Source organism: Xenia sp. Carnegie-2017, unplaced genomic scaffold (assembly GCF_021976095.1).
Source record: "Xenia sp. Carnegie-2017 unplaced genomic scaffold, XeniaSp_v1 HiC_scaffold_4, whole genome shotgun sequence".
Classification (NCBI taxonomy): domain Eukaryota; kingdom Metazoa; phylum Cnidaria; class Anthozoa; order Malacalcyonacea; family Xeniidae; genus Xenia; species Xenia sp. Carnegie-2017.
In genome coordinates this window covers 4,636,021-4,662,681 of record NW_025813504.1, presented here as the reverse complement: position 1 = coordinate 4,662,681, position 26,661 = coordinate 4,636,021, and the positions used below count along the sequence as shown (strand labels likewise).

At 34.8% G+C, this 26,661-nt stretch overlaps 3 protein-coding genes across 3 annotated transcripts; 1 reads left to right on the top strand and 2 right to left on the bottom strand.

Annotated features, from left to right (window-relative positions):
* Nucleotides 1-4,053: 4,053 nt before the first annotated feature.
* Nucleotides 4,054-11,665, bottom strand: LOC124455750 (sialate O-acetylesterase-like). The gene is given in 8 exon segments (XM_047006377.1): nt 4,054-4,421; nt 4,626-4,981; nt 5,065-5,099; nt 5,102-5,310; nt 6,893-7,091; nt 7,773-7,911; nt 8,488-8,669; nt 11,393-11,665. Coding segments are annotated over 8 exon segments (1,479 nt in total). The 5' UTR covers nt 11,622-11,665; the 3' UTR covers nt 4,054-4,291.
* Nucleotides 11,666-17,961: 6,296 nt separating this feature from the next.
* On the top strand, nt 17,962-18,576 carry LOC124455891 (peptide deformylase, mitochondrial-like). The gene is given in 2 exon segments (XM_047006502.1): nt 17,962-18,392; nt 18,395-18,576. Coding segments are annotated over 2 exon segments (603 nt in total). The 5' UTR covers nt 17,962-17,971.
* Nucleotides 18,577-22,067: 3,491 nt separating this feature from the next.
* LOC124455760 lies at nt 22,068-24,629 on the bottom strand. Its single transcript, XM_047006390.1, has 4 exons — nt 24,410-24,629; nt 23,841-24,343; nt 22,927-23,679; nt 22,068-22,821 (listed from the first exon to the last, which is right to left on the bottom strand). Exons 1-4 carry the CDS (start codon nt 24,568-24,570, stop codon nt 22,208-22,210), a joined length of 2,031 nt encoding a protein of 676 aa, XP_046862346.1. The 5' UTR covers nt 24,571-24,629; the 3' UTR covers nt 22,068-22,207.
* Nucleotides 24,630-26,661: the final 2,032 nt, after the last annotated feature.

Genomic DNA, 26,661 nt, shown 5'->3' with positions numbered 1-26,661 from the left:
ATCAAAGTGATGATGAATAGAAATGTACGCGCTCCCTAATAAAAGCAGTATTAAAATTGTTTAAATTTTATCCATTGCATTAAACAAATGCTTTTCTATTATTTCATAATAAATAAAGTTATTTATAAAGAATTGAATTCCACAGATTGCGATCGCTGCCTATTCATGAAATAAGAAAACACAATAGAAAATTTGTCTTTCCCCCTTTAAAGTTCTTTATATTTGCTGGCTTTTGGAACAAAAATTGTGGACGTTGGGCAATTTTGCTTCCGGTGTCCCAACTCTTTCGCATGTAGGGCTCTGCTTCCATTTATGACAACTCACCTAGTTGTAGGTCTTTACGGTTGAATTATGTAAATTCTGAACGATGGCAAAGTTCAAAGATGTGTAGTTTTTTATTTTCCCTTGTATAGCCCTCCTACCTTTTTTTTCCGAATTTAATTTCGCCCGAAGTTGAACGTAGTCATGACTTACAAACATGCTCACGACTTACAAACATGCACTACCTTTTTTGTTCCGCTACGTAGATGACACAATCACAGCACTACATGCAGACGAGATTGATGACTTTCATACTCACATCAACAAACAGAACAGCCACATACAATTTACCAAAGATGTCGAAGAAAACGGAAGTCTTCCTTTTCTCGACTGTTTGGTAAAACATGACAATCAAAAACTACGAAAATAGGTTTATCGCAAGCCAACACATACTGACTGACTACTAGACCAATCATCTTACAACCCTACATCACACAAAGTCACCACAATCAGAACATTAACAAGACATGCACAAATCATATGTGATTCACCGGACACTCTACATAACGAAAATAACTATCTCAAACTTGTTTTTGACAAAAACAACTATAACTATGACTTCATCAAACGCGACATTTACAAACCCAACGAATCAACGAAAGGAACAGCTCAGTGACAACAGCAACGATACCTTATATCAAAGGTACGTCTGAGACTATCTCGTGTATCTTACGAGCATACAACATACGTGTCGCACATAAACCAATCACTACGTTAAGACAACTACTAACAAACATAAAGGACAAAGAACAACCCAACGAGTGACAAGTTGCAGTTTACAAAATAAACTGCTCCGACTGCCACGCCTCCTATATCGGGGAAAATGGAAGGAACTTAAACATAAGACTTACTGAACGCAAACGAGCTACTATGAAACAAGACAAAACTAATCACATTGCAGAACATCACCGAATCACAAAGCACAACATTGACTGGGACTCGGCAAAATACATTACTTACAGTACTGACTATAGACAACGGCTTACATTAGAAAGTTGGTACACCAACTTGGAACAAACCCCACTGAACAGATCACAGCAATTACCGGCACTTACAAACGACTTATTCACAGTACAAACAAACGATCAACTAAAAACATTACACTTCAAACTAAATCACAATTGACACCCACACATTTCCTGTAGACACAACACAATGACGTAAGAACCACATAACAAATACGGCTAACCTGACGTTTACTCCTCATTTGACTCTGAAGATGACTACCGCTAAAACCGGCCGCACACTGGTGAACTTGCAGCGCATACTTGTTATTCGTGATATTTAAACGCGTTTGATATTTGACTCATCTGTCACGAATGACAAATGTTGTTCAAAACTATCGTGCACACTAAGAAATTTTGTCGATCACACTTGTCACGAAAAACAAGTACGCGCGACAAGTTTATCAGTGTGCGGCAGGCTTAAGCTGGTCGAAACGTCAATCAAGAACAACAAAAACAGTCTATCTCAGGACTATACCAACCTGGACGATCTACATTAACAAACATGTAGTCATGACTGCTGACTTTCAGTGTTCTGTGGTTTCTATGCTCTGCGAAACATTGGCGTACATGAGATATTTTAATTTGGGAAGGGATGGGAGTGGCTGGTAATTTTTAGTTTTAGATTTTTTGGCAGCATTGTAATGAGAGCGAAAAATCAAATCAGTTAGTCACAATGTAGACTTTCCGTGATGCGTCGTTTTTCCTTGACCATAAAAGCATCTATTGGAATCACTGCCAGTCAGCACGTGGAATTGTTTTGTTCTATTTAATTTTATAATGTGAACTTTTAAAATATAAGGTCTTTTTAAATCTTGAAAGATACAGGTTATCTTATTATTTATTGGCTTAATTATATGAATTTGAGAGTTTCCAGAGAAATAAATTTTGTAAACAAGCGCCGGCATTTCAGATTTATGATTATTTCATTTGCTATCCTGTGTACAGTCAAAAAACTAAAGTTTTTTTAAATTGACTTAAATGAGACTTTTATATTGTTTATTTGTACATTAAACTTGTACATTAAACTCTATGAAGTACTTATGTCTTAGGGCCTGAATACATGGAGACGAGCTGGCCCGGATAGCGAGCTAACCCGATGATTTCAAAGGATTGAAAAGAGCCAAAAGTTCAAGATTAAAAATTACAACCGTTTGCAAAGCACTGCACGTCACTCCGGTTGTAATTTTCAAATTATTGAAAATTGGTTGTTTCAATTTTAAAAGTTTTAAGAAGTTAATAAATCAGAATATTGTGAAATCGCTTGAGAAGATTTATCTGATGATAAGTACTGAATCGTTTCCATTTGCCAAAGTCATTTAACGCTTGGCTGAATCCCGGCTTTCAGGCTCATGTATTCAGCCCCTTCTTTCGCATAAGTCTCTCATATTAAAAATCATAACGTCATAGAGCGTGGCCTTGTAGTTATACAATAGCGTGATCAAAAATTTATTGCTAAATAGGCCACTGATCTTTACTATTTCATTTTTTGTTTTTACAATGAGTGAACAAAGAAATATTTCGATAAAATGACCAGTTTCGACGTCTAACAGCGCCACATGCTATTTTTCCACCAAAACATCACATCTATTTTCCATGCACTTTCATTGAACAACAAACTCAAAAAAATACTTGTAAAAGCATTCATTAAATTTAAAAAGGCATTGATTACAACTCAAAAGCAAGTTGCCTCCCAATTTTCTTTACAAACTACTCAAATAACTCTATTTAAAAACAATCTCTTGATTTTGCATCTTAAATATACTCATAGCTGCTTATATCATTATCGGTGGCACCTTACTCTCTAGTCGTCTACTTCTGAAAACACCTTCTTCGGTTATCAAAGACACAAGTACAACCTTTCCTTCTTCTCTGAATATTTTTTAAGTTTATTGTATAGTGACCAGTTATTTGACACATTTCTTCCTTCTCTACATTGAAATAAACAGACATTAAAAATAAACCCAATCTCCCTTGTAGCCAGGGCGAAACTAGAACGCAAATTAGAGGGAGGGGGTAAATATTCATATATATAGCTCCACCCTGCTGATTTCTTTTGCAAATATGCAACCGTCTTACTTTTTTATTTGTTTATGGCCTTCGCGTTTCTTCACCAGTAACTTTTTATCTTTTGAATCTAAATTCAGCTTAAAATGCTCAATACTCTCAACTTCAGTTTTCTCCCTGTGACCATTTTCTCTGCAATATTCTATATGTCCTACGAGTCTGATGGAATTATTCTTGTTTACATAGAAATAAAAAACTTTGCATGTACTCGAAAAGAAACATAGTTTTCAAATTACTTAACTCTCGCCTCTTACATTAAGCCACTCTTTACATAAGTCGTACACTATTGAATGGTATACAACAACGGAAGATGCCGTCTGTATTGTAAATATATAAAAAATTTGTTCTAGATCTTGCTTAAAAGAAAAATCTTGCATGTAAAATTTTTCATGGAAAGACGACAAGGAGGGAATTTAACTTTGGTCTGTTGCCAGGTAAATGACCGTGCAAGCGCACTTTATTAAAAGAAAATAATTCAGTGATTTATTTAAACGTCTTCTTAAAGTGAAATTGAATTTTGTATCAACAAAATAATGCTGGCAATGAAGCTTTTGGAACATTGAGAGAATGATGATCAGTCATATCATAGTTTACATAGTTTAGACTAATTTTTTATTGTATGTCATTCTCAAATCGTAGTTTCAAAAGAGTTAAAAAAGAATGAATTTTGAAGTTTATATTTTCACTAAACAGTAATACAGTTGAATGCGACATAAAGAATACACATGAATGCTACATAAAGAATACAAATGAATGCTACATAAAGAATACAAATGAATGCTACATAAACAAAGTCGATTACGCGGTATAACAACCATTGTAAGTTTTCTTTTCAGAAGGAAAAGGACCATCCATAATAAATGGTGGAGAAGGTAGTCCTCCACTGTAAACAGCACACTTCAGTTTCTCGCACGGATTGTCAGACCAGGCATATCTAACTTTGTCCGGATCACAACGAACCGAAATGAACACAGATTTGCTGCAATTGTACGCGATTGGTGACTGTATCCATGTACCGTTACAAAGTACCTACGCAAAAGTTCATAAAAGAGTTTGTTATCAAAAGTGCCTTGGTTGCTTTTGAAGTATGTTTGCAAGGATCTGCCTTATGAAGGCATCAAGACATATTTTACGAGATAGATAGTTTAACGTATTTTAGACGTCAACGGAATAAGATGTTCCTAATTTGTTGCATTCCTACATCATGAGCTATCAATAATGTTTGAAACTTACCTCGAAACCGGTCTTGTTCCGGATTTCAATATTTTGTCCACAAATGTATAATTTATTATAAGAAACATGTTACTTTCGACGGCAATCTTCTCGATTTTCGATACAAGTGGTCCAGTGAAGTACCTTTCTTTACCGTAAACTAATGAAAGGCCAGATAACGCCAAGCGATATCCAACATCTGATTTGTCAGTGGGATGAATGCTCGTGTATGGTGATGAAGGATTTCCCAAGTCCATTGTTACAGCCATAAAAGTATTTTGCAGTTGTGCATTTGGAGCGTAGCCCTTCTGTGCTGTTTGGTCCCAACGTAACTGAGCAAAATGTAACGACGATTTGCTGTAATTAACAGCTGACAACTAAATATTTATAGATATGAAAACGATTAGTAATGAATAAGTGGAAAAATTCACAAGGCTCTTTACATGCTGATGAAACCCACCTGAACAAAACCAAAAGGAAACTGTGGGTCAGTGTTTTTTGTGTAGAAGCGTACCATTTTGCTCTCCAATCTTTTATCATGGCAGGAAAAGTACAGTTGTATGGCAATTTCAGTAATTTTGGGTTCATAGCATTTGTTTCTCCTTGATAAAATATGGCACCATAGATGGTCATATTAAGAAACGGCACAATCATGGAATTCCACATACAACTATACAGCGGAAAGGTGCTCAACTCTTTTATTCCTCTAAAAATAAAGGCAAAGCAAAAATTTTACTAAATGCTGATTGATTTTTTTTGATAAAATTAGCTGGCGTTGATCTCTTTTTCTCGAGCTTTTAATCATATTGAAAATCGTATTTTAATACACATTTATTGGACAGAAAAAGATAATATAAAATTGATTATTATGGAGTTTTTATGACATGCTAATTGGAAAATTTACGATTATTCGTTTTCCATGGACATGTTGCATTAATTATACTGCCACCACTAAATGTAAATCAAAATGTAAATCAAACAGAAATCAAAGTCGTATCGGAATATTTGACGTTTTTTTCTCCAAGGTGCCATACTGAAAGAGACCTTTCAGGTTGGCGACTATAATAACTTCTATGGACAAAAAGGTGCATGGACGAAGAAAAGTTGTTTAATTTGCTTATCTCTCCTTCGATGTTGTAATAAAGCAAAGTTGCTTTCATTTTTTTTTCTTCTCACGACTTTCATATTTCGTAAAAATGGTTCTTCTTTAAATCATAGTTTCGTCACAGTACAAGAATTTAAGTGTAATTGCACCAGTTTCTTTTTTATTTTTAGTATGACTACGAAACAGAGGTCAAGAGAATTTTGAGAAAAAAGATTGTCATACTAAATGGAAAATCTTGTGGATCTACATTCTGCGGCAAAGATTGCCGTAAGTTCAGCCTTGCTCTGTAAATTTTGATGATTTGTATTAAATATTTACTTGGAAATTTATTTTTTTGGTAGTTGTTGAAAGCTAAAATATGCAAAATAGAATGAAAAATTTGTAGCCTGGCCCCGTGACTGGTTTTGAGAAAAATTTGGATTTTTTTCTTGTGGGATTTTTTAAATGCTATAACGAGCCCTATTAAATATTAACTTACTTATCGTAAAGAAAGCTCCAGAAAATCTTAAGAAGTTATTAAAACGAAACAGTAACAGGAATTTTCTGAAAGCCACTAAAAGTTTACTCTATGGTAATAGATGTGCTACTGATATGAATTTTGGACTCTCATTACATTATGGTAAAGGTAATAGAATACTTTTGAGAGTTTTTCAACAGTTGTGGAAAACAAATATGCTAAATACGCACCTTGTTTCTTTGCATTGTTTTGCAATTTGTAAATTTCCCATGATTGCAATTGTGGAAGCCTTCGTTAACTTACAAAATGTACCATGCTTTTTTCAAACAAAAATAAGCTTGTTTAAGGCTTTCTTGGCTTGTCAGCCACTTAAAGTATTTGACAGTGCGACAGTAATATAAAAAAATATAGTCATTTTCTGTTTAAATGATCACTATTTTAAGACAAATAAAAAAAATGACTCATAATGACTCATGACGTATGATTTAAGTCTCTTTTGAAGAATCTAAACTTCCATGATATTTTGTAAAATGTATTGATCAGTAATCAAAAAACCATAGTGAGATCGACACCAAAAACACATGTCTTAAAAATTGTTCTGTTTTAGATAAATAACGGTTGTGCAAGGATCTTAAAAATCAAATAAAAGAGATGAAAACTGTATATCTTTGAGTGAAGCCACTAATTACAATAGAAAAAAACACATGAAAACACCAGGAGACTTACGAATTTGGTAAAGTGTTTAAGAACTCCCCAATCCATCCACATTGATTAAGAGCATCATGTGAAGACCATGATTCTATAGGACTTCCTTCAAAACTACTGGCGATTAAGCCAATTGGGTAGTTCAATGTCTTGTACAGCTGCACACCATAATACCAACATACGGCAGAAAAATATCCCCACGCGTTTCCACTTACCGTTTCTAGTAACACAGACGATAGATTTTACCTTAAAAAGGCGTCATATTTAATGACGAATCATTGAATTTAATTACGTGTTATAAAATTCACAGGTACTAAACTTTGCTTTAATTATTTTTGAATAAGAAAAATTTTGAATTAAATAAAACTTAGAATTCTAACTGGGCACATTCCTCGTTAAACACTATAACAGTATTTGTTACAAAAGACAGGTTTATTGAATTCTTGTTCTGTTATCATAAATTGTGATAAAAAAATTCAATGGTGATTAAATGTTTGTCAAGTGCTTAGCTCAAATAAAAGCACATCTTAAAGCAAGGGAGTTGAAAGACAGCTCACATTTAAATGAAATCAATTTTCAAAGTATTTAAAAGAGTAATCCTATTGGTTGTATCATAAAATATTCATTTGAAATATTTACTTTCAGGTAGCGTCATCAGATCGATGAATAATGAGGATAAAATTCATACATGCGACTTATAATCCTTAAAAGCATAATTATACGAATATTGTCCTCTCAATTATAAAGACCGAGTGACGACCAGGTGCTTTTCGATAGTACTTATTTTCAATTTCTAAACACTTCTTCACTTGTACATTTTATATAGAGTAACAAACTGACTCCCCAATTTTATCATTATTTTGTAAGTTTTCTTTGCTTACTTTTACAGCATGATTCATACCTGGTGAAGAGACGGACCAAGGCAGACCTATTTTGCATAACTCCCTCCTTTGAAAAACACTGCAATCAAGGCCTGCAGAAAACAAACGTATCCTTGGATAATGGGTGGAGTCCTTGATTGCCTCCTTTCCATCATCCGACTAAATAAAGAAAAAAAATAAAATTAACGAATTTTAGATAAACACTTGGTTCTTATATAACATTGCAAGGTCTTCAATTAATCTGTCTAAAACGGTTTCATATGTTCTTATATATGATAATCGAATATAGAATGCTTTTACTCCGTGTTGAAGAAAAGGACACTGGTCTTTTGAACTTTAGCAAACATCTTTAACGCTGTCAATAAAATCCTTGTCTTAAAGCTAAACACCCAACCATGTCACTAACATCGAACATCAACCCATTTTTTCGTCCAAATCCTGACTCTGTTCTTGAATTCTTATTCTAACATACTTTCACTATCTATTTTTCTACATTCTAACAAAAATATTTGAAAGCAATACATCCGGCATTTTCTTTTTATCCTGTTATACATTTTAATGTGTTTAAAACAATAAGATGTATCTCAAACTTGTGTTTTCCTAAAAATTAACAGTACAAGCTCACACACTTTTTAGAAGCGCATCTGTTGTCTTTTAAAGAGCAGTGTAATCGACAAGAGTTCCTAGTTTAAGGTATGATGGGATCAACTATACGTTAAACAAACATAAACTCACCATGTCCAGTGTGAACTGCATGTTGCTCTGACCACTGCAAATCCAAACGTCTCCAAATAAAACATCATCCAAAGTTATAATTTTTAGCCTTTCTTTTACATAAGATGATGCATTAATAAAATGAGGACCACTGTCATTCATTGGCTGTAACGCAACTTGCCATACTCCGACTTCTTCCCCTCCTACATGAAGATTTTCACAGTAACAATGATTTTACCGAGTCGTATCAGATAAACCACAATGTGCGCATAAAAAGATGATTTCTGTAACATTTTTTAAAAAATGTGTCGCTTCATGTGTAACTGGTATGTAAAGTTTATGTGATGATTACCAGCGAAACGTTTATCTTTTTTATATCAAGTTTTTTTTAACTCATTGTACAATAATTAATTAATATTTTGACCTTTCATCTAAGTTACTTCAAGCCCAGCCAGAATCTTTTAAACTTATTTAAGTGATGAAAGAAATTTTCGTTTAGAAACAATACAGCTGAAACATTCATATATTTAACGAATATTGGGTGGGGTTGAGCATTATACCAAGTATTGGTCATACTGAGAAAATGTTCTTTGCCGAAGGGAAGCTAAGCTCACAAACATTGACAATATAGAATTTTTGCAAAATCGGCTTTCTCTCGCGCAACATTTACAGAAGCTATTATTTGTAAATATAAAAAAACAGGAATTTTTTTTATTTATAAAGTCATAATTAAAAATATGGCTAACCAATCAAGACCGTAATTTTTGTCATCTATTTATCAATATATCAAATGAGCTCGATTCATCGTGTGGAGAAACTATTGATCGAGTTGTATATAAAGCTTGATGAAAGATCTATTATGTCACGTGAGATAACGATAATAACGATTACAATTTACAGCACTTATATTTAGTACTTGTTTGCATTCGTTGCCTACTGTTCAGTTTATTCTAAAAATTTTATTTTGCTTTCTTTTTCTTCAAGTCCGTGAATTCTTGTCTGCGTGAATGTACATAAAGTTAAAATAACAATAAACGTGAACACGCTCATGTTATGCTATGAGCGGAAAAAACATATGAAAACTTGCCATCACCAGCAAAGCCATTGTCTTCAAAAACAGCTTGGAATTTGGAACAACACAAGCGGAAGTAAAATCCCTTTAGGCTATCAACATGTACGCAATGCGTACCTATTTTTGCTTAAAATATTTAAAGCCTGATTGCACGCGTGTTTCTTTTTGTTTGTATCTAAATGTATGAAAATGATAGCAAAATTTTTAAGAATCTAAATATGTGTACGAGTGAGGCGCAAGGGCTACACTTGATCGCTAACCAAAATATATGCATACACGTACTGTCATATTTACAGGAGGCCAAACGCTGATGATAAAGCTGTCTTATGAAAAAACACAGACTAATAAATACAAGTTAAATAGGTTTGCTTATATTTGGGTAATATATGTTCTGCAACATCTTGCCGAACTACCATGACTTATATTCTTGTACCAGTCATTACAAATAAGATCAATTATTTCTTCTTCGTAAGAATAGGGTTGAGAGCTAGCAAGTTTGGCTGTGCTATGTAATTCACTCTCTGTCCACACACAATTTAAGACAATACAGTTTTTAGGAAAGGAATAGTGAAATTTTTTTTTATATAGCACTGATAAGGTGTTGCCCTCGCGGTTGCGACATTAGCGTTTTTAGTGATGCTAACTGCGTCAGTCATACATAATGTTGAATAATTTGTTGCACGAGTGAACATTTTCCTGGTTTGTGGTCGAGTCCAGAGATATTCCCTTCTGCCACAATATAAGCATGGAAAGGAAAATTCTTTCCAACCTAAATTCTTGAATATTTGCACAACACATTATTTTTCATCAGGACCAAAGTCACTGCTATTATTTGGTGAAAACGTTTCTCCCGAAAGCAAACCATCGATAAATTGCAGCAAACTTGTCTATCCGAAGTTCATTCTGTTTTTTTGGGCTTAACTTATCTAGTTTGTAAGTTTGTCTGAGTAATGTAAAAATTTATATGGGTGTGCTTTCTTGTCTAAAATATTGAATTTGGGATTTCCACTCTACTTTCCAAGTAATAGATTTGACTATTTCACTAGTAATTCACGCTTAAAGCAAGAGTTTGCCGAACTTTTTACGAACAGTTATCATCTAGCGAAGAAGATAAGGTCCCAAGCTTTTGTAGAGCAAAACGATATATTTGTAAAAATATCTGTATTTTCTATTATGATTTAGCGGAAGTATCTTGCTTGAAGACGTGTCTTCTCAGAATTTGCTTCTTAGAAAAGTGGGGACACGAGCATTAACGGTTCCAACACAAGTGGACCTTCTGGATATCTATTCTGTGCGTATATATTATAAGGTTTGAATGTCACCTACTATCAGGGGGATTGTCTATTCTTTGTTGAATACAGCATGCTACTGTGACAAGGCATGCGCATTCAAATATATAGTACCAATTAATTACTAAATGGCTAAATTCCCTCCTATGTGTTCGTCATGCTCGATAAGGCCACGTTTGCTGAACATATCGTAAGCCGTATATGATACGTTATCTCTATCTATATAATCAAGATTTGTAAATGATTTGCTGCAATGAAAAACAATTTGCTATAAAAAAAATCAAACGATGAATGTTAAAAAACGAACGGTTTGCATGTGTTCATTGCATTTGCCTAATTCGCCTAAGAGTTAGGAACCCATTAATAATTTTTGTCTACTTTCTAGCAGTTTAAGCATCAGTAAAATTAAATCAAAATGGCCTACATCTTTTATATACAAATTCATGGACATTAAAAATATAATAGATGCATGTTAAATTTATTTTGAGATTTGAAGCTATATAGTCAATTTCACCTAATCTTTTGATTCGCTACAAAGCTATATAAAAAATGATAACAGTAGAACCTTCTTTTCGTGCATAGACGTGTGCATTATACACTTTGTCACTCAGCCTGAGCTTCACGTTTTGACCAACTTCGCCATAACCCCACACGATTGCCCGTTTTGGTGCTTTTTGCAACACCATATGATCACCATAGATTGTAGAAAAACGGAATTCAACGTCGCCATTAGCGATAGAAAGAGCAGCGAATACAAAAAGAATTGCGTAAAAACAACTTCTCAATTTGCCCATTTTTCTCTTCCTTCATCAAGCACTAAGGTGGACTAACTGTGAAATTGTTGACAAGCTCTTCTTATTATAGACTCCAAATATTTTTTAAGTATAAGAACATCATTAATATTTCATAGCTTTGCTGGGGAGAATATTAAATATTTTCATCCTTGAATTGACACTTTACTTAATGCTGGTATATAATACATTAAGCATAGCCATTTTAAAATGAAATTTACTAAACAGAACATAAAAAAGTGTGCAAAAATGCAAACAGGAGATATTTAGGATCATACAGTTACATATTAAACTCTTGTGTTCATCAATCCAAGTTAATTTAATTTGTTGCATTCTGTAAAATGACCAAAGATAGTCTCGTGCTGACAGTTAAATAAATAAAGTAATTGAAGATATTGTGGGTTGCTAAGCAGAAAGAAATACTAATTTAATCATTCTGCACCAGGTTGCACTGACAGCATTCAGGTTTTACAACTAAGTTTTGAAAGATGTTAAGATAATTGTTGACAATATAAGATAGAAATACTAGCATGACTCTAAAATTCTGTTATTGTTGTGATGGGTTATCGCATGAGCAGGCATGACTGTCAATATCACTATCCACACAAATCATTTTTTAAAACTATAAGATAAAACCAACTGATAATAGTTCATAGAAAATATCTTTGACAACTTAAACTGGGAAACTCAACAGAACATAAAACAAGTGTGAAATGACGAAAACAAGAGATGTTTAGGATCCTACAGCTACATATTGAACACTTGTGACCATGCATTGGCATCTCCTTTGCGGCACTTAGATTTAGCCGTTTCATAAGAGGTCTACTATGTCTTCATACCGACTGATAATAATTATTTATATGTTAAACACATATATATCCTACCAAAGATGATTCTTGACATTAGAAGACTCATGCACGTACATACATTTAAGAAGACTCTTTAATGTACATAAGTCTAAGGTCAATTGTATTCACTAATGATGTCAAAATAAATATGAATTAAATTTGATCAAACCAAGTTAACTCTATTTGTAGATTTCTGTAAAATAACCAAAGATACTCTCCTGCTGACAGTTAAATAAATAAAGTAATTGAAGAAATTGTAGATTGCTAAGCAGAAAAATTTACTAATTTAATCATTCTGCACCAGGTTGCACTGACAGCATTCAGGTTTTACAACTAAGTTTTAAAAGATGTTAATATAATTGTTGACAATATAAGATAGAAATACTTGCATGACTCTAAAATTCTGTTATTGTTGTGATGGGTTATCGCATGAGCAGGTATGACTGTCAATATCACTATCCAAACAAATCATTTTTTAAAACTATAAGATAAAACCAACTGATAATAGTTCATAGAAAATATCTTTGACAACTTAAACTGGGAAACTCAACAGAACATAAAACAAGTGTGAAATGACGAAAACAAGAGATGTTTAGGATCCTACAGCTACGTATTGAACACTTGTGACCATGCATTGGCATCTCCTTTGCGGCACTTAGATTTAGCCGTTTCATAAGAGGTCTACTATGTCTTCATACCGACTGATAATAATTATTTATATGTTAAACACATATATCCTACCAAAGATGATTCTTGACATTAGAAGACTCATGCATGTACATACATTTATAAAGACTCTTTAATGTACATAAGTCTAAGGTCAATTTTATTCACGAATAATGTCAAAATAAATATGAATTAAATTTGATCAAACCAAGTTAACTCTATTTGTAGATTTCTGTAAAATAACCAAAGATACTCTCCTGCTGACAGTTAAATAAATAAAGTAATTGAAGAAATTGTAGATTGCTAAGCAGAAAAATTTACTAATTTAATCATTCTGCACCAGGTTGCACTGACAGCATTCAGGTTTTACAACTAAGTTTTAAAAGATGTTAATATAATTGTTGACAATATAAGATAGAAATACTTGCATGACTCTAAAATTTTGTTATTGTTGTGATGGGTTATCGCATGAGCAGGTATGACTGTCAATATCACTATCCACACAAATCATTTTTTAAAACTATAAGATAAAACCAACTGATAATAGTTCATAGAAAGTATCTTTGACAACTTAAACTGGGAAACTCAACAGAACATAAAACAAGTGTGAAATGACGAAAACAAGAGATGTTTAGGATCCTAAAGCTACGTATTGAACACTTGTGACCATGCATTGGCATCTCCTTTGCGGCACTTAGATTTAGCCGTTTCATAAGAGGTCTACTATGTCTTCATACCGACTGATAATAATTATTTATATGTTAAACATATATATCCTACCAAAGATGGTTCTTGACATTAGAAGACTCATGCACGTACATACATTTATAAAGACTCTTTAATGTACATAAATCTAAGGTCAATTTTATTCACAAATAATGTCAAAATAAATATGAATTAAATTTGATCAATCCAAGTTAACTCTATTTGTAGCATTCTAGAAAATGACCAAAGATACTCTCCTGCTGACAGTTAGATAAATAAAGTATTTGAAGATATTGTAGGTTGCTAAGCAGAAAAAATTACTAATTTAATCATTCTGCACCAGGTTGCACTGACAGCATTCAGGTTTTACAACTAAGTTTTAAAAGATGTTAATATAATTGTTGACAATATAAGATAGAAATACTTGCATGACTCTAAAATTCTGTTATTGTTGTGATGGGTTATCGCATGAGCAGGTATGACTGTCAATATCACTATCCAAACAAATCATTTTTTAAAACTATAAGATAAAACCAACTGATAATAGTTCATAGAAAATATCTTTGACAACTTAAACTGGGAAACTCAACAGAACATAAAACAAGTGTGAAATGACTAAAACAAGAGATGTTTAGGATCCTACAGCTACATATTAAACACTTGTGACCATGCATTGGCATCTCCTTTGCGGCACTTAGATTTAGCCGCTTCATATAAGGTCCACTACATCATCATACTGACGTCCCAACGTACGGGATTGATTTATATTCAAGTTTAAGTTCAAATTATTGACTCGGTATTAACACATTTATGACATAAACTATGGATATGCACAAACACAATTCAGGCTCTGCAATCGTTGCAAATTCGTAAGGATATCACTGGCGAGAAAGGCTTTAGAACAATTAGCACATTTCAATCTTGCTATAAGCACTTCATCTTGTACCAACGTTAGTCGTTCATATTGTCAAATCTGTTTTCTCACTGTAATCGAAAGATTATTTTATCCTTCATAATCTAAAGATAGTTTTAATGGCTGGTAGTCACTTGACAAAGTTACTCGCCAAAGATTTACATAAATTATCACCAAGTTGGAAGTTGCAACAATAAAAACATAAAGTATATTCGTATAAAGTTTGAGGTTTCTCAGAACTTTATTGAAACTACTTGTGTAGTAACGAAAATTAAATTACTTAAAATTACGAGTAAAAATTGCATCATCATGTCAAACAGGTGCGAAAATAAAGTCATATGACTGATATGAGTAACAAAAACAAGCTGGGACATGCAAATGCCAAGGAGGAAAGGACGCAAGGTCTTTAAGAGACTTTGGTTTCTTGGGTATGATTGTTTCCGAGAGCTGGCGCGACAGTATGCTGCAATATTTTAAAATATTGTCCTTTATACAAAACAAAACAGATGATGAATTCAGTATTCACTTAAGCAATATTTGCTCCACTAACCAACAATACATAAATTTTGGCTAAACTGCAGTTTGGCTGAAACCCGTGGCGTTTATATGTGAAGCGCGTGGTCATTTTTCGATAGAATTATAGGGTTGGGGTTAGGGTCAGCGTCTAAGGTGTCCGCTAAACTGCAGTAGTCCCTAAATTTTTCCTGTCACGAAAAAGTATTATCTGTACTGTACTGTTGTTAAAAAAGCCTTGTTTCTTTGTTTACTTTGTCTACAAAAGTCAGAGGTAAAAACCTTAAGTATGAAGATTCATTTTTGTTACAACATAAACTTTTGTTTTCTTACTAAACAGGTACAAGTACATTAATTATATCATATACATGTGACAGCATTTTTTGTTTATAATACAGTAAGTTATAAAAAACCACACAGTAGATAGCCCGCAAGTATGTTCCCGGAAGTAGCCGGAGCTCTTACTCATGTTAATTAGTTTCCAGTCCGTGAAAGTAAGCCGGGCGAGCGCATGTCACCCGGAAACTGGTTAAAAGTTGAGTGTAATAGGTTAACATGATAAATTGGAAAAGAAACAAATGTAAATGGCGATAAACATGGCGGTTTTCAAATAAAAAGATTCTTTCTCAAAATTAAATTAAAAAGAAAAACATATCGACCTTAAAAGATTTTGTAGCTCAAGCGTTTTTGCAAACCTTTATCAGACTTTTAGAAATGAGGGAGTTAAGATAGCTTCAGAGTTTATAACAGAAAAAGTATTGATAAAAACCTCACTGTCTTTGTGTAAAACCTGAAGCGAACATGAATAAGGTGTTAGCGACATGTTTCTCATCTCTTACCTTTAAAGTTGGCTTCAGTGGAAAAAGGCACGGACGAGACCAAAGGCTGCTTTTTGTTTTTTCCAATAAACAGGCATTACAATAGAAGAGTTGTAAAGATGTAATATGACATACGGACAACTTATAGGATCATTTACTTGGAGTAAACTGGAGAACATTGATAATAGACTATATGCAAGACCACGAACAAATGCACCTGTATACAGCTAAAACCTTTAAATCTCAAATTGAATTTTATTTAGCTTTTTTTGTCGCAATGATAAATATGCGATAAATATGCGTAAGTTTTGAAAATTACATGAACATTGTAAATCGTATCATCAATTTTTACTACTTTAACGATCAAAGGGACCTTAGACTGTTTAACAACAGAGTAAAACTGCAATTGGAAAATATAAAATTACTATCTTACAATTGGTTAATTTGAATTTTGTCTTACTGTGATTGGTTTGACCGATTTCGACTGATAGCCAACTGAACTAACATAGTCAAACTCACTGTCTGAATTGAATGTTTGATCGTTTCTTAGTGATTTTTAAAGCATGATAGAAACTAACCTACAATCAGATGGAATTTATGGAAATCTTTACAAATTCATATATTGACATGAATGCTGCTGTCCAAACTGTAAATTTTTCAAGAGGGTGAAAATTTATGGATAAATTGTAAATGCTTGGCAAAGACGATTTCGCGAGTGACATTTCATTTATTGATGTTCAAAAGAAAGCGAAGATTGTTTTGAGTTTTAACAGCAGAAATTTACATCCAAAATCGTAAGTAAAGGACAAGTGAAGTGTATGCATGAATTTAATATATCAAAGTCAATTTATGCGAGTGTGTGATGCGATTTATGTTAATATGGCGTATGGTAAGCAGATTGATGCTCGTAAAATTGTTGTTGCCGAAGGATATTTTAGCTTTGATTTATTTAGTGCTTGGGGAATCGTGGCCGTAATATGGTAGCGAAATGCTACACTCCTGCACATATATTTCAATGGACAAAAAAATCTGAAGCCATAAGGCGCCATACTATTATTTACTTTATCATAAACAAATTTTTGGGGTTTTTCAATTTATGATCATTGATTATTCAATCGTGAAAGGAATGTCATATGAAAGAATGTTATATGCAGTGCGGTGTTTAAAATTAAATGAAGATATGATCTTTGCACTTTGCTGGACAATTTAGGCAATTGTCTCACCAACGTTTCTTTTTAAAGATACAAGGTGAGTATATCTATTGATATAAAGAAAATACCTTTCCAAAGTAGAACGACTCGACCTTCTCTTCTGACATTTTCCAATGCGAAATTCGGGTATGAAGTATTTCGGAATTAAAGCAAGGAGAACCAACAAATATCTAATTTATACATTTATGAATCGCTACAATAACATTCAATGGATTTATAATTTGAATTTGGCTCTATGTAAACCCTATGCACTCATTTGCTGAGACGATTGAGGAGAATTTAGCTAAAATCCAGTAAAAAAATTACCTGAATACATGTCTACCAATTGTTTGGACACTGGAAAGTATAATACATATGTGTATAATAATTCAGTTAAACTTCCGCTAAATCATTGGTGAGGAAAGTGATAGCAGACAATTAACAATAAGTATTTAATTCGTCTTTGTGAACAACAGCCCATACTCGGAATCTTTACAATCGGTGACTTTCGGTTCTGTCCGTGTTCACTTCCTACATGACGTAATATACAACAAAATGAGAATCCCCATAATTTATAATGCATTAATTAAACATCTCCACAACTCTCATAAGATCACCAACGCGCTTGAAAATGTTACTAAAACTTCCTAAATATACTGCGTCTGTATTACTTAACCACACAAGGTGCCGGTCTAGTTGGATGTACAGTTTGAAATCCCCAGTTGCAGGGAGCTCCAACAACAATAACATTCCACAGGTTCGCCTAGTTGGTGATCCTGTCCTACGACAGAAAGCTCAGCACGTCGATCCGTTGGCAATTTACACCGAAGAGTTTAAAAAGTTGCTTCAAATGATGAAAGGAACAATGCGCGCGAAAAAAGTGGTTGGGATCGCAGGGCCACAGATCGATGTGAGTTTGCAAGTCTTTAACAAGGAATTCACCAAGGAAGACATGAATCTTTTGAAAAAGATAGGTGCCACTCTGGACGACCTCCGTCAGAAGCAAATGGACGTTTTAACTTTGAAGATTTTTATCAATCTACAGATTAAAATAACTAACCCCAAAATGGTTGTATTTAGGGAAGGGTGTCTTAGCCTAGAGGGGTTCTCAGGTCTGGTGCCCCTGCCCTTAAGGTTGAAGTAACTGGGTTGGATGAGAATGGAGCTTCCATAACATGGCAAGCTTCTGGGAGGGCCGCTCGAATTGTACAACATGAAGTAGATCATCCACGTGGAAACATTCTTAAAGATTCAATAACTTACAAATCATTTATGAATGTTAACTGGAAAGATTACATTGATTAAGTGACTCCTGAATAGATAACTATGTATTTCATCAATAAAGTAGAAACTTTATCAATGTATGTCGATCTTACTTAATAATTACAAGTAAATGCTCCAAATATAAGTTAGAAAATCATTAAATTGTTGTTGAAGTTGATTACGGCATCCCGTTGTTCTAAAATTTGACTGGTCATGATAAAACAGCAAGTTTAAAATAATTTGTATTACTTTCATCTGTGACACAATGTATTGATAATTCTACAAAGACCTTTGTACTTATTCATTGATTTCATCAAAAAACCTTGCATTGATTTGGGACTTTTTGAAAATGTTCAATTTCTTTTCTAATTAAAGTTAATGTCTTTGGGAGGTTAATGGAAATTTCAAGTAGAGTGCATTAGGCAAGCCAAATGAAGTGAAATATGGATAGATGAGGTGAAATGTAGATAGATGAGAATCAAGGAGTAAAACATGGATTGATTGAGAGAAGTACCATGTATGAATGGATAAGAGTGAAATATAGATGGATAGAGTGAAATATGGATGGATAAAGTGAAATATGATGGATAGAGTGAAATATGGATGGAAAACGTGAAATGAAGGCAATTGGTGCCAAAGTAAAAAGATAAAGAAAAAATCTGGTCACCTGCCTCCTAATGATGAGAAACCTGATTGATTAATGGATGAATTACTTCTTTACGTTATATACAGATTTACCGGAAGGGAATTCAATTACGTTCGTGTGTGAAGAGTTTCCTTATCATGGCAAAGACACAATCTTGTATTTTCAGTGAAGAAATGGACCAAGTCAACAAATATTGAGCTATCTCCCAAAAATATACAAGGAAATGCACCAAGTTTGATTAAAAAAATAATTTTGTGGTAGGAATGCAAAATTTGAAAGCTCTCCTTGGTCTAATCACCTTCTCACGTGATCGGCACGTCAGCCAAGCACAGTACACTAGGAAAATGGAGGATATTAGAAGGACGTAGATAGGAAAATTGTACCATATCCGTATCCATCAAAGGTTCATCGTCACTTGAGTCCCAGTCGTTTGGAACGGGAAAGATGACTTTCTTTTGTCGTGATAGATCAATCACTGCAGGCTAAACTGGGGAGAAAAGTAGATGATTTCGTTTTGCGCAAATAATTTAACAACCCATTTCTTTAATCGAAGTAATAAAGAAACAAAATAGACGTGCACTTACTAAACAGTGAAACAACGCCCCAAACACACAATATAGGGAATAAACAGTCACGCTACTGCATTAAGAGTCTGTTTACATGATCCCGGGTAGCCGGGATTCAGCCAAACGTTAAATGATTTGGCAAATGGAAGCGATTCAATACTCGTCATCAGATAAATCTTCCCGATAAATTTCCCAATATTCTGATTCAATAACTACGCAAAAAATTTAAAATTACAATAACCAATTTGGCTTAATTTATGAATTTCAGCAGGAATGACTTGTGGCCCTTAACAAACAGTCGTAATTTTTACGCTTAAAGTTGTGTCTTTCTTCAATGCCTTGACATCATTTCACGCCTCACTGAATCGTGGTTAGCCGCGTCATGTAAACAGCATCTAACTTTCTGTATTAAACATCTGACGCACAGTGGCGTAGCTAGCGGTCTGGCTGGTCGGGCCCAGCCCGACCAAATATTTTCCCAAAAATGAAAAATTTGTTTTCTTTAAAATTGGATTTGCGAAAATTTTAAATTCTGCGACTCTTTTTAGAATAATCCACAGTCTATTAGTGTAATATTTGTCAAATTGCGTCGTTATTAGCAAAATTATCATATTTTTAAACGTTACTTAGCAACAATGACTAGTGCATTTCTAGTGCCAGGCATTACGCAGTTTAGTCGGGCTCTGAAAATTCAGCCCGACCAAACAGTAAAATCTATAGTGGGATTATCTGCAATCTGATTGGTTGACAGCAACGGAGCAAACTCAAATGCGCTGTTTCGCAACATCTAGTCGGGCTCTGAAAATTCAGCCCGACCAAATAGTAAAATCTATAGTGGGAATATCTGTAATCTGATTGGTTGAGAGTAGCTGTGAACACACTCAAACGTTTAACAACATCTCATTTTCAAAAGCGTGACTTGAATTTTGACCTTTCGAAATTTACGTTCGGAAATCGTGATAACTTACATTACAATGGCTTCGGCTAATGAAATCGATATAACAAGTGAACTACAAAAGAAACCCTTTTCTGTTCGACTATCAGGCGAGCAAAATATACTCGTAAAGCAGCGGCCAATTCCAAATTTACAAGCGACTGCAGGCATTTGAAACTTTCAGGAAAGTTGGTACTCGAAGAAAGATTGGCTTTGTGGTAGCTCAGAAGAGAATGCATTGTTCTGTTGGCCTTGTCTTTTATTTTGCCCTGGATCATCATCTTCATGGATGCAGACGGGATTCAAAAACATGAAGAATTTCCTATCCGATTGTAAGAAGCATGAGAAGGCAAAATCGCACATGGGCGCCTACAAGACCTGGAAGGCTTACTATGGTTTTCAGCCTCGTATCGACTGTATCATGTCACAAACTAGACGTGAAGAGATTCAGCGTCATAACGAGGAGGTAAGGCAAAACAGGGAAATGTTGAAAACCATAACAGAAGCTGTTTTATACTTGTCTAGGCAAGAGCTTGCATTTAGGGGGCATGATGAATCTAGTAGCAGCATGAATAGAGGAAATTATAAAGAGCTACTTGAAAGTTTTGCCAAGATAGATTCTGTTTTTGAAAGGCGATTACATGGAAGGCTTGCTGAAACCCACCTTGCTGGGGAAGGGCGGTTTACTGGAGTCTCTCCTGATATTCAGAATGATTTGATTGATTGTCTTGATAAGATAATAAAGGATGAGATTTTAAAGGAAATATATTGCTGCACTTTCTTAACTATACAGGTTGATGAGGCAACTGTTGTTTCTACCAAAGAACTATTAGTCCGTAATCTGTGACCGATTTTCTTTCATTCCCGTTGGACACCTCAAGGAAGGTCGTGAAAATTTCAAGACAGAACGACTTTTACATGCTTAATACAATTTTACTTATTGTCATCTCCAAAAAGCTGCAGTTTTTTTGCTACATCACATTGAAATTTTAAAATTTGTAGCTCATTACAATTCCGAAATCCGCCATTATTCCTAGGAAACTTCATGTAATTTATATTTTGTGTGCTCGTGCCAGACCTATAACAGAGCTATTCCACTCGGTTAAATTGACAACCTGAGTAAGATTCTTAAAAAAAATAACGATTTGACACGTGCATTAGGTTAGATTTAAGAAATTTTCGTGAAGATGATATTTTGAAAGTTGTAAGAGTATTGTGCAAGAGAAGGCGCCCTTTTTCTAAAGGTGCATTGTCACGCAGTTGCGACTGCTAGCGAGTAAGGATAGGGACGATTTTCTTCCAATTTTTAGACTTGTAGACATTTTAGCTATTTCATATGCTTTTCATTACTGGAAAATTTTATTGCATTGTTAAAAAAACAAAAAGAAATTCATTCTTCAGTTGGTGAGCTTCTGGTATTATTTCATATGCTACCCTCGATACAGTCGACAGAGTAGTCTGAAGCTGCGCACAGATTAAACGCAACGCTAGTCGTCATTCAAGGGCGGTGACAAGCGCGCGCTTTTTCTAAAGGTCTGCCTCGAATTCGTCGTCCATGTCATCGTCTAAAAACTCCTCTTCCTCAACATCGTTGTCATCAATATCGACATTCGTGCATGCAGTACAAGAGCATACATCTGTGCACTTCACTCCTGCTTTATTACATGAGCAACGTTGTGAGTTGCAGCCAGTCTTACATCCACAATTAACATTATCAAGTAGGGAATCCGGCGCTGGGGGAATGGTCATCCATACGATTTGCAGTTTCCCGTCAATTGTTTTCCACCCATTTTCATCCGGAGGAGGAATATCCATTTGAGGTTGTAAACAGGAACGCCAAATCGCCGCTTGGTAGTTTGACCGACGAATATGTTGCAGCAAACTGTCACAAGTTGGTGGTAGTTGCTCATCTGAACATTTTCCTGCCTTGAACAATGAGAGCCGACATTTGTTGACGTCCTCAGAATCCTTGTCACCGTACAATAAACAAACAAATCTATTTAGTTGAAACACAAGTTCTTCTGACGGGGGAAATGCACTTCCTAAGGAACTAAATGAGTTCAAATATTTGTGGTTACGTAGAAGAATGTTCCACGCTGTCTTTTTGCCCTTTCCATAAAAAGAACTGGTGGTGTCACATCCTTAAAAGAAAATTTTGAAAATATTGATTACAGTATACTATTCTTTCACTTATTATCATCGTAACAAAAAGAAAACTAATGGCAGCATTGGTGTTATAGAATTACCAGTAAAGGCATGGAAACCTAGCAAGCTTTGACTAAGATTTTCATCACTTTCTTCTACAATAGTTTGTATAGAAATCAAGCGGAAGTTATTTCCTGTTCCAGTCATGAAGCATATTTCTTTGTTAATAATTCGTTGCATGGCGATCGACAACACAAAAACGTCTGTATCTGGGCTTTTGATTATGATTCTTTCGTTGGTTTCTTTAGCATGATTTGCATGTAGTAAGAGCCGAGTGTCAGCTTCCTCGTGATTACACTCCAATTCATACATTTCATTGCATTCCACTTTATCCTCATCTGATCTAGCTCGAGTAATGCAATAGCATTTATCCTTCGACGTTACATACAACGATGACAGATGTCCGAGACAAGATGATACGTAATTGCCCCAGTGTTCACAAAGAAACTGGATCAAAGACTCTTTGTTTTCGCCCAGAGCAAGAAACTTTTTCCACTGCTTTGGAACATGTTGGTTTTTGTCGAATACACGAATTTTCTGAATTCCAGTGTTTTCGGATCTTCTGTTCCTTTCCGATTCCTTGATACTTGTGGGAAGGTATCTATCCGCAACAAAGTCAACTCTTGTTGCCTTCCAGTCTTTGGCCAACTTTAATACGTTATTAAAAATAGCATCGCAGAATTCTCCAAACGTTTTCCATTTGCTCTTCATTGTTTGGATAAGAGCCATGGCATCGACAATGAGTGCATTGTTATCACAGTGTTCTCCATTAAACTTGCACGTGAGGTGGTCACCTATACAGTAAACATAGTAAGAAATTCCTGCATGAATAAGAACCCAATTTGAGGTGTATTGGATTCTGGGGATTCTTTGTAAATCCTACCTATCGAGATAATAACGAAACCTACCGAAGTCCAACACTAATAAAGCTAACAAAGAGAAACGTTATTTGTACCTTCAAAAATTTCAAATAACTTGGATTTGGTTGTTTTAACAAGACTTCCAGAAGTGGTTGCCAAGGAAAGCGGGTACGTGCCAAGACTGTACGACAAAACATTTGCAATGTCAATTTCACGGGTCTTAGCTATCATCAATAGCCGAGCGAATAGGTCTCTGTTCATTTTTAAATTGATTTCTTTCCCTTTGCTGGTTGACACAATTGACCGTTTCTGGCACAAAAGATCTGAAATCTTGTTACGGGTGAACTTTGCAAAAATGTCCGGTTTTGTACTCAAAAGATTATCTCGTGCAAATTTAATAAACTGCTCCTCCCCTATTTTTTCTGCCCCCAGGAGTTTATCTGCAATCTCATCTTCCACCACCAAGCCACTTGCCAAACCAACCAAATTTTCTTCCTCAACATCAAACGGATTGTTCATGCTCAACACTGCAGACATTACATTCTTCACTAATTTTTCATTAAGTGCACACTTAGTTCTGTCAAGATCTTTGCGGCTCCTGTAAAAATACCGTGCGATACAATTCATGACAATTCGTGTATAGTTAGAGAAACTGCTAATCTACCTTGGAGTAATGTTAGAACCATCCATACTCTTGCATTTGTTAGCAATTGCGGCTCTTTCTGATTGGGCTAACAACCATCTGTGGACCGCCGACCGATTTAATGAAAAACCAATAATGCCTCCCTTGGTTTTGGAGTCACGATTTACGGTTTGTTCAATCATCTGGTCACAAGAAACTGCGGAGAATCCGTGACAATCTTGGCGTTGGACTGCGAAAGTTGTGGATAAATCGGAACAATCTCTTTAGAATGTAAAAACAGTCGAAATGAAAATCTTAGAATCGAACTGTCTATTCTTTTATTTGTAGCTGTTAATTGGGATGCACAAATTTCATTAGATTATACCAACCAGGGTGTGTATTTTCCAATGCTGTCATTTCCAGCCAATAAGCAGTCCCGTATCTGGCATAGTTTATACGATCGCAAATAAAAAACCATGGCAGCATACATCTGAACGACGCTAAATGAAGGTTCCAATCGACTTCTCGAGTCGCCCGAATGAAGTGCAGCAGGATTTCTAAAAATGTTAAAAAAACATTAAAGTGAGGCAGCAAAATATGAAAAAAATGTGAGGGTCTCATGCTGCATGACAGGTCTTTTTGTATACATACAGTACTACTACATGAACAATGTTGTAAGAGTAACAAACTGCAAAAGGCCTTTTATTAAAGAAGCCAACAACTTTCGGCATAGTACAACGTGTGCTCTCCAAACATCAAAACCAATGCAAGTCATAAATTATTTTAGAGGAGAATGTCTTACATTTGCGCAGCACGTAAATGTATGATGTAAGGTTTGCACGAAGGATAAGCTGGTATATAGTACATACCAGTCATTTTTATGTACATGCTCCAGAATACAAAGGTTTTAGACTTTATGGATGATTTCTCAACAAACTGCTCATAGTTCCTCACGAGTTGCTCCATTTGCTGACTTTCGATACAGTCGATGAGCTTGCCGTTCGCAAAACAATCAGCCATGTTTTGAATGGATGTTGCAACACTCTCTTTTTGCTGATTATCGATTGAATCCAAGTATGCATCGAATCGAAGACATTGCAAGGTTTCATACACCAATTTATGACACATAATTGATCGGTTGTAGTGCTTTCCGGACAAGACACCTCTTATTGATCCAACGCTGATAATTCCCGATTCAATGAGCACATCCTACAAGGAAATTGAGTACAATAATGTGACTTGGAAACCCAATGTTAAATAAGACAAACATGGCCTCTTGCTGTTAAGCAAAATACATTCTAAAATGTAAAATTTTATTGTTAAAAAATACTCGTTCACTTGAAAATAGCGAGTTTCTAAGAAAATCTAGGCAATTACCTTCAAACCAACATCTTCGAAGAGTTTTGATATAGCAGAAAGGTAGCTCATGCTGGCATGAAACTCTCCTAGTCTAACAACAAATCGGTCATAAAAAAGCTGTTCTTTCCACCTAATATGTTGTATTTTAGCATAAACTGCTTCATCAAAAACAAGGACAGCTTGTTGCAAACGTAATTTTTCAATTATTGTTATGGCAGACTTTAGCACTTCATTTAGAGTTGAGTATTCTGTTGGGGAGGCATCCACTATTGGAAGATAACCAACTCTTGACACATTAGGTATGGTATCTTTTTGCAGTATAGTGTTGAATCCGGACCATCCCGGCCAGAGGTTGTCTTCATCAGTAGTAAAATATTTTATCATGCAGTACGCAAGGTTCAGTTTTCGACATTTGAGAGTGAAGTCATTGCTCTCCAAAGGCTGCATAACTGACTTGTCTAGGGTAGATCCATCAAATGTAGGAGTTTTCTTTGTAGCAATACCATAAGGTGCAATAGCTACTAGAGGTGCTACTACTGTACGTTGGTTTTTCTTAATTGGTACTTGGCATTCTCTTGTACGGCATGCAAGCTTGGGAAACGTTTCCGGCACAACTTTTTGGATGATGATACCTGTTTTAAAGAAGAACATGTCAGATTATCAAAAAGCTTCTAGAATAAAAAAGCTTCGCATAATTTGAAACTGTTCTAATTTCGACTGGCAATATGACTGACATACCATTTGTCACATGTGTTCGTTTTGTAGCATCTTCTTGGAAATCGATATTATCATACACAAGGGTGATATGCTTTCCCTCTACAAAATCTTTAGGGATGGTATTCAAACTATTAATCGTCAATTGGGCAATAGCTGATTCATAAGCCATCGTTGATGGTAAAGATACACAATGACCAAGACCATTAAGTAGTGTAATT

What these genes read in the sequence shown, in the direction of transcription:
- LOC124455760 (XM_047006390.1), bottom strand. Translation starts at nt 24,570, where the DNA reads ATGATTGAACAAACCGTAAATCGTGACTCCAAAACCAAGGGAGGCATT. An exon ending in GGTTCTAACATTACTCCAAG is followed by an intron (nt 24,344 to 24,409) that starts GTAGATTAGCAG and finishes GTATTTTTACAG; the next exon opens with GAGCCGCAAAGATCTTGACA. An exon ending in GTTATTTGAAATTTTTGAAG is followed by an intron (nt 23,680 to 23,840) that starts GTACAAATAACG and finishes TTTACTGTATAG; the next exon opens with GTGACCACCTCACGTGCAAG.